At 38.7% G+C, this 9,227-nt stretch overlaps 1 protein-coding gene across 1 annotated transcript in view; it reads left to right on the top strand.

Annotated features, from left to right (window-relative positions):
- Positions 1 to 3,419: 3,419 nt before the first annotated feature.
- Positions 3,420 to 9,227, top strand: part of PAFAH1B2 (platelet activating factor acetylhydrolase 1b catalytic subunit 2) — a 19,997-nt gene continuing 14,189 nt past the window's right edge. Inside the window, exon 1 of the mRNA XM_077777523.1 lies at positions 3,420 to 3,501. Within this exon, the coding sequence (XP_077633649.1) occupies positions 3,421 to 3,501 (81 nt within the window). The 5' untranslated portion in view covers position 3,420. The remainder of the gene's footprint in view (positions 3,502 to 9,227) is intronic.

The following is a 9,227-nucleotide window of genomic DNA, read 5'->3' as shown; positions in this document are numbered from 1 at the left end:
ATTTCAAAAAGATTCTAAAACATTTAAAACGTTTGGGCCCCATGCATCTGGACCAATCTTTACTCATATGCTGTAGCTCACTTTATGCTTTTTTGTTAGGTGTTCAGCTTGCCTCTCTGAATCTTTATTGGAAGAATCTACTTTGAGACACAGGCCGTGTCATTTTGTATCATATTTTTTATAGAAATTTGTCTAACTATACGTACTGTCCACTGGCCCTGCGTTCCTATTTGGGGGCATACAAATTAAGCTTAGTATCTCCTCGGAATCTACATATACTTTGACAGCTATTTATGCCCCAGGTCTTCCTCTTCCTGAATGAGTTTTTCTACAAATTATAAAAAAAGCTATTTTTTTCATCTATTTCTAATATGATAGGTTTTTAAATTTCTCACCATCTTGGTTCCTTTCCTCTAGACACCCTCCAGTTTGTCAAAATTCTTTTACGCTTTTCGAGATCTGAACATAGTATCCCAAGAACTGAAATGGAGTTGAAGTGCCTGTATTTTGCCTTTTAAGTGGTGAGGGGTATACTTGTATAGCTGTTATTATGAAGGCACCTGTATTTGCAGCTTGTCACCCTTGTTCTTTAAACAGTTCCCAGGAACAATAGTTTCATTTATGTGATCATATAGTGAGAGTAGGACCAATTATTTTTCTCCATTTCAGTAGTGGTCTCTCAGTTAATTCTGTGAGTTAAAAAAGTTCACTTTTGCCTCAGAATATCTAATGTATGGAGTGTCTCTCCAGGTAGGAAAATAAATAAGGACAAACTAATGAAATAATTGGGTTTTTAAAAGCCTATTTAAAAGTTTAGGAAAAGTCTTTTTGGATTAGTGGAAAATAAAGTTGTTTGTTGGGGTACTTCCATACATTAAATACGTAATTTTGAAATCCGTAAGATGCGAAAACTTGATTGGCCCTTGTCTGTCTTAAGAGCAGTAGAAAGACTTTGGGGCGCCTGGGTGGCTCAGTCGGTTAAGCGTCTGACTTCTGCTCAGGTCATGATCTCGCAGTTAGTGGGTTCAAGCCCCTCTTTGGGCTCTGTGCTGACAGCTGCCTCAGAGCCTGGAGCCTGTTTCGGATTCTGTGTCTCCCTGTCTCTCTGACCCTCCTCTGTTCATGCTGTCTCTCTCTCTCTCTCTCTCAGAAATAAATAAACATTTAAAAAAAAAAAAAAAAAGACCAGTAGATCAGCAGGGAGGAAAGGTATTTTTAAAATTAAAACTACTGTTAAACACCATGTCAGATTTTGACCTGAGTAGCCAGACTTCAATCTAGACTTGAACTTCGACCCAAAAAACATTTGTATAGAAGGTATAGAATGTTTTATTAGCTTAAAAACAAAAACAAACCCCCCCAATTAAATGTTTATATATGACTATTTGTTTTAAGCCCCTTAGTCATTTTTTCTTTTTCCTTTATGTATCTTTTAACTTTTCCATACTTTTTTTTTTTCCCCATACTTTCTTAGACAACAAAACCTCAAACAGGGTACATACCATAATCTGACTGGAGCTTTACAAATTCATTTTGCAGTTCTTCCCAATTCTTGTATTTTACATTGATGTTTTTAGCTCCAAGTAGTTTCTGTTTTTTGGGTGAAATGGTTAGATATAAGGCTCTCTTTAGGGAGTCAGCGTGAACTGATTTGTGATTAGTGGGCCAGAGGTGATGTTATTGGGGTCAAGCAAACCCAATTTCATTCTCTCCTTGCACAAATTACCTAAATTACCTGCTCCCCATAAATCTCATTTTGCAAGGATTGGAGGTAGTGTGCCTAAAACATGACATACATAATCTTTCATAGATAGCTATTATTTTCTGATAGTTGCAAATTTTAGTAATCTGAAGAAATACATACAGATGGTCCCTGATTTAATAATGACTCTGCTTACGATTTTTGACTTTACAATGGTGTGAATGCGGTATGCGTTCAGTAGAAACTGTACTTCCAGTTTTGAAGTTTGATCTTTTCCTGAGCTAGCGATATGCGGGAATATCCTCTCCTGCTACTGGGCAGTGACTAGGCAGTGGCAGTGAGTCAGCCACATGACCCCAAGGGTCAACATCTCTGTTCATCATATTCAGTATAGTATTCAGTAAGTTACAGGAGATATTCAGTGCTCTGTTGTAAAATAGGTTTTGTGTTAGATGATGTTGCCCAACTGTAGGCCAATGTAAGTGTTTTGAACACATTCCAGGTAGGCTAGGTTGTATACTTGGTAGGTAGGTGTATTAAATGCATGTTTGACTTGGGATATTTTCAGGTTATTATGGGTTTATCCAGATGTAATCCCATTGTAGGTTGAGGAAGACCTGTACACTGGATGTGGATGGTATGTTACATTTTCATTTAGATACGGGTTTAACCTTGAGCCTAATTTTTTAGACCTAGTTTCATTTAGAGTGGAGCTAATTTATTTGCATAGTTAGTGTTAAAAAGTTGGTTTGCTTCTGTAATGTATTTTTCATGACTGAAGGTATGTTTTCACATTTAGAGCTTTGTTACTTTCTAATTCTCAAAAATTGCTGCTTTGGCAATCCAGTATGTGTGTTTAGTCAGTAAATAATGAATGAATATATCTCCATCCTCTTTCAGAGAAAGCTTAGCTGTACTTGATGATGGCAAGGGAAAGAAAAAGAGAATGGCTCCCTTTTCTGTAAGCCACAAAACCCCAGATTTTTCTCTTTCACATCCTTTGCATGCGCCAAGTGATTTCTGGATCCTGACGTCTCTAGTATGTATTCTCCAGAGTTAATTGAAAACAGTCTGGTACTTTTGTCTTTCTAGGTTAGCTCTTCTAGTTTTCCTAAATTTTACTTATTCCTTCTTCTCCACTATCAGATGCTGGCCGTATTTGGGTTTGTCATTAATAACATTTTCTTAGTAGAGACCTGTCAAAAGACCTAGTAAACATTGTCAAAAGCCGATGCCAAAGCCTATGACTAGTTTTGTCACAATCTGTAGTGGTTATCTGTGTGATGTTTAGTAACCAGTGGATTCTACTCATGGTTGTAGTAATTCTTGAGCAGCGTAAAAGGTTCTAATGCAGGTTTCATTGAACTCTTAAGTGTCTAATTCCTGTGTCATTTCATACTTAAATTAACACGTAATCATGAAAAATTAATGTAGATGTAAAGTGTATATACTCAGAGCAGATTTTTTTCTATGTAGTGCACTGTTCCTAAATGATATTCGAACTTGTCTAGAAGTTGAATGACGGTAGATGTTTATGGGATTTAAGCAGTCGTGTTCTTGAACTCTCTGCCGAAAATCAACTCTGGTTGTTCTAGGCAAACCACAGTGAAACTTAAATTATTATTTCAAACCTGATGTATAATTTTTAAATAGTAACAAGTAAACATTCCTGTTAATGAATGAAACATGACACAGACATTTTCCCCCTCAGGTGTAGAATGAGCCAAGGAGACTCAAACCCAGCAGCTATTCCACATGCAGCGGAAGATATCCAAGGAGATGACAGATGGATGTCTCAGGTAAAAGGAAGCGTGTGTGTATGATTCACCCAACATGAGGCTCTTCGGTTTTCCCAAGTCTTTTGACCAAAGCAGGAAAAGGACATCTTTTATGGTCAACAAGAATTATTATTTAAAAAAATTTTTTGATGTTTATTTTTGAGAGAGAGAGAGAGAGAGAACAAGAGCATGAGTAGGAGAGGGACAGAGAGAGAAGAGGGCAGAGGACCCAAAGCGAGCTCTGCCCTGACAGTGAGCTCAAACCCATGAACTGCGAGATCATGACCTGAGCCGAAGTCAGACACTTAACCGATTGAGCCACCCAGGTGCTCAAGAATTCTTATTTTAAAAAAATTTTTAATGTTTATTTTTGAGAGAGAGAAAGAGGAACAGAATGCGAGCGGGGGAGGTACAGAGAGAGAGGAAGACAGAGTATGAAGCATGGTTCCAGGCTCTGAGCTGTCAGCATAGAGCCTGACGTGGGGCTTGAACTTACGAACTGCGAGATCGTGACCTGAGCCAAAGTCAGATGCTTAACCAACTGAGCCACCCAGATGCCCCAAGAATTATTATTATTATTTTTTTAATATTTTTATTTATTTCTAGGAGAGAGAAAGACAGCGTGAGTAGGGGAGGGTCAGAGAGAGAGGGAGTGACAGACTCGGAACCAGTTTCCAGGCTCTGAGCTGACAGTCAGCAAGGAGCCTGATGCGGGGCTCGAACCCACGAACCGCGAGATCATGACCTAAGCGAAAGTCGGACGCTTAACCGACTAAGCCACCCAGACGCCCCAAGAATTATTATTTTAAATGAAAATCTGATGTTATGCTAATGTCATATGTAATCACCAGCCTGATGTTGGAACGGAGGAGTATTTTGAAAGCATAGTAACTGCTTTTTGTTGATCTTGAAAGATAGCAGTGTCTCCACAGCGGGTTTTTGTTTGTTTTTTTTTTTAGCTTTTTTTTTTTTTACTTTGAAGGAATTTCAAAATTACCCAGATATCACAAAAATTTTAGAAAGAACTTATATCCTTCATCCAGACCTGCCAGGTATCATTTTGCCACATCTGCCTAAATGTTCTATTTGTATTTGTATGTGTGTGTGTGTACACACCAACATATGGTGCTTTCTGCACCATGTAGGAGGAAGTTGCAGTTGTGCCCGTTCTCCCCTGAGTATTTCAGTGGATTTTCTAAGAATAAGTACGTTTTCTTAACGTAACTACAGATAGTTATTAAAGTCAGGAAATGTGACATTGGCGTTACACCATATTCACATTTCTCCGTTTGTCCCAGTGTTTTTATGTCAGTTTTCTTCCCAGTCTGGGATCACACAGTGCATTCAGATGTCCTGTCTCTCTATTCCCTTTTTTTTTTTAATTTTTTTTTTAATGTTTTATTTATTTCTAGGAGAGAGAGAGACAGCGTGAGCAGGGGAGGGTCAGAGAGAGAGGGAGTCACAGACTGAAACAGGCTCCAGGCTCTGAGCTGGCAGTCAGTACAGAGCCCGACGCGGGGCTCGAACCCACGAACCGCGAGATCATGACCTAAGTGAAAGTCGGACGCTTAACCGACTAAGCCACCCAGGTGCCCCTCTCTATTCCCTTTTAATCTGAAATATTTTTCAGCCTTCGTTTTACATGACATTGACAGTTTGGAATATAAGCTATTTATTTTGTGGAGTGTCTCTTACTTTGGATTTGTCTTTTTCCTCATAATCAAGATTCAGGTTGTGCATCTTTGGCAGGGATATCGGTGAAGCGGTGCTCTTAGTGTATCACATAGGAGGTACATGATGTTGGTTTGTTTCATTGGTGATACTTTGATCACTTGGTTAAGATATTGTTGGCCTAAACTAGTTCTTACATATTATGGAATGGACTCTTGGGGTCTTACTTTTTTCAGTGGGTTATAATTCATTGCAGTTTTGAAGCTCATGTTGTCCCAGGTTCAGCAAGTGGAAATCCTCTCAGGCTGGCTCCTGAGTCTTCTTAATGTTTTCTATTGCTTTTTCATGTTTATTTTTGAGAGAGAGACAGAGAATGCATGCAAGCAGGGAGAGGCAGAGAGAAGGAGAGAATCCAAAGCAGGCTTCACACTGTGAGTGCAAAGCCCCACATGGGGCTGGAACCCAGGAACCTGAGGTCATGACCTGAGTCAAAGTCAGACACTCAACCAGCTGAGCCATCAGGCGCCCCTCCGTTGTTTTTTAGCACTGTATCGTCTTCACAGTCTTAGCTTCCTTCTAACAGACTGTTATCACTTAGTCCTAACTATATTTAATCTTCACCTATTGGTTTCCAACCATATTTCCTCTTTGAAATAACAAGTTCTATTATGATTTTAAGTACCCAAAGTTTTACATTTTAGTATGTAGTGAATCTTTTTACACTCTTGATAACTATATAGTATTCTTATGTTTTTGTCTTCCCAGACTTAAAAATCAGTCTGTCAACCAGTTTACTTTGATTGGTAGTTAGAATTTTTTCAACTCTTCTTACATAGATGAGTTGCTTGGTTATCCTTTCTTAATTTTTCTAGTTCGTTTGTATCTTTAAAAGTATTATGACCATCTGTGTATTTATCACACACCCTAAAAAAATAAAGTACTGCTAACAATTGATGTTCTGTGTATACCCCTCAGTGATTTTTTTTTTTTTAATCTTTTCCCACCTCTCTGCCCCCCAACCAGTATCCTAAGTTTGGTGTTTATTTTCCCATGCATTTACACACTTTTTATATAAAATTTCTATGTGTATAGTATTTTTGTACGTTTTTAAGTTTTTTGTAAGTATGTTTTTTAATGTATTTTTCTGCAGGATAGCATACATGTTGAAAGTGGAGCTGTGGTTTTTTCCTGCTCTTTAAATAGTATTTCATGGCTGTATCTGAAAATACTATTCAGGTACATTTAGGTTATTTATAACTTTTGTTAAAGGTAGTAACTAGGGACACTGTTTCAAAATAAACTAATAAACTTTAAAAAAAAAAAAACCTTATATAGTATGCAGGGGTGACTTTACTAAATATATAGTAAAGGGTGGCTCAGTTAGTTAAGTGTCCAACTCTCAGTTTTAGTTTAGGTCTTGATCTCATGGTTTGTAAGATCAAGCCCTGTGTTGGGCTCTGTGCTGACAGCTCAGAGCCTGCCTGGGAATCTCCCTTTCCCTCTTCCTCTCTCACCTGCTCAAAATAAACTTTAAAATTTGTATATATACGTATATACACACATACACCCCAGATCTTGGTTTCTGATTCTCCAATGAAAGGAGCCAGAGCTCCTTGGAGAAATGATTGCTTCTACAGCCAGAGCAAGGAAAATGAAAGATGAACTTGGAGCGTCTTATAATGAAAGAAAGCAAGTATTTTAAAAAGGTGGGGCGGCGGGGAGATGTGTGGTAAGAATATTGCAGTAACATGTCGTCAGTGTGTCTCATGAAAGACCTGTGGTACTGGTCTGTTTTGGGGGGTTTTTTTGTTTGTTTTTTAATTTCTTTAATGTTTATTTTTGAGAGAGAGAGGGACAGTGTGAGTCGGGTAGGGGCAGACAGAGAGGGAGACACAGAATCTGAAGCAGGCTCCAGGCTCTGAGCTGTCAGCACAGAGCCTGACGCGGGGGCTCAAACCCATGATCCCCGAGATCATTACTGAAGTTAGACGCTTAGCGACTGAGCCATCCGCGCCCCTATTCTGGTCTGTTTTAATGATGATAGTCACTTTGTCTATGTGAGACTGTCTGAAAAAGCATCCAAGTGCAAAGTTAGACAACTTGAGCAATATAATGATATTATTGGTTTATAACTCAAAGGATAAAATAAATATTTATGAGTGCATTTTGCTGTCAATAAGTGATTAGATAAATAAGAAATAAGGGACACATCTTCCTTAGAAAATAATTTGAGTTCATAAATAATAGGGGCTCCTGGCTGGCTCATCCAGTAGAGTATGTGACTCTTGAGGAGTTTGAGTCCCAAATTGGGTATAGAGGTTACTTAAAATCTTTTAGGGGCACCTGGGCGGCTCAGTTGGTTAAGTGTCTGACTCTTGGTTTCAGCTGAGGTCATGATCTCATGGTTCGTGAGTTTAAGCCCCTGCGTCTGTCTCTGTGCTGGCAGTGCAGAACCTGCTTAGGATTCTCCCTCTCTCTCTCTCTCCCACTCCCTCCTCCTTCCCCTCCCTCCCTCCCTCCCTCCCTTTCTCTCTCTCTCTCTCTCTCTCTCTCTCTCTCTCTCTCTCTCTCTGCCCCTTCTGTTCTCATGCTCTGTCTTGCTCTCAAATAAACTTTAAAAAATTTAAATAAAATCTTCTAAATAAAGAGGGAAGGAGGGAGGAAAAAGAAATCTCTCATTAGAATACCACGGTAGTAATTACTATAGGAAAGGTCCATCAATCAGTACTAGTAGGCACAACTTCCAGGAGAAATAGTGTATTTGCCTAGCTTCAAAAGTATCTCCCTGGAAATTACTTTGGTGTCTTTAACATTTGACCATATATTTTTTGATATCCCCTCCCTCCAGAAGGTAGAGCTCGATTTCCTCATCAGTGTGAGCTGGATTTAGTGTCTTGTTTCTAACAATACAGTACGGAAAGGAAAAATAATAACTGTATAGTGGAGAAATCTGGCAATCACCACCTTAACCAAGTTATCAATGTTAACATCACCAGTTAATAAGTCATGTTGATACTCTGTACTCCCTTCTGGTATGATACAAGGGCACATCACCTCTGTGGTCGTCTTCTAGAATAATCCATAACCTCAGTCTATTCATGAGAAAATATCAGACAGACCTGGATTGAGGGACATTCTTTAAGACACCTAATACTAAATAGGTCAAGGACATGAAATACATGAAAAGACCCAGAAACTATCCCATATTGGAAGATAGCTAAGGAGACACATATATGCTAAATGCCATGTGATCTCCTGAATTGGTCCTGGGAACAGAAAAAGGACATTAGTGGAAAAATTGGTAAGATCTGCGTAAACTGTTTTTTTGTTGTTGTTGTTTTGTTTTTAAAGTAGTCTCTGCACCCAACACGGAATTCGAACTCCCAAACCCCTAGATGGAGAGTCGGGTGCTCTACTGACTGAGCCAGCCAGGTGCCCCTGAGTAAAACTATTTTAGTTGATACTTTTTACCAATGTTAATTTCTTAGTTTTGACCAATGTACCATGCTTAGGTAAGATGTTAACATTGGAAGAAGCCGAGTGAAGGGTATATGGGGTTATTGTACTAGGTTTGCAACACTTCTATAGATCTAAAATTGTTTTTTAAAAAAAATTAAAATAAAAAAAAAGGGACACCAGGATGGCTCTCTTGGTTAAGTGTCTGACTCTTGACTTTGGATTGGGTCAGGATCTCAGGGTTGTGAGATTGAGCCCCATGCTGGGCTCCGTGCTGAGTGTGGAACCCGGTTAAGATCCACTCCCTCTCTCTCTTCCTACTTCTCCCCATTCCTTCTCCTCCCCACCCTCACCCTGCATGCATGTCCTTTCACACTCTCTTAAAAAAAAAATCATGATTAAAACAAGTATTGAATTGATACTCAGTACTTCCTGTGAAGTATTGGACAAACTACCGGGCCACATATCAGGAAATACCTGGAACAGATGACCATGTTCACAGGAATATAATCAATAAAATACAGGCTATGGGAGATTATATAGGTAAAATGATCATATTTCTTAAAATACTATTTAAAAATATAAATTTTTTATAAATTTAATTTATAAATTTAAATTTT

The sequence above is a fragment of the Crocuta crocuta genome, unplaced genomic scaffold (assembly GCF_008692635.1).
Source record: "Crocuta crocuta isolate KB4526 unplaced genomic scaffold, BGI_CrCroc_1.0 scaffold271, whole genome shotgun sequence".
NCBI lineage: Eukaryota > Metazoa > Chordata > Mammalia > Carnivora > Hyaenidae > Crocuta > Crocuta crocuta.
The sequence above is the reverse complement of the archived record's forward strand: the minus strand, read 5'-3'. Positions and strand labels throughout refer to the sequence as shown.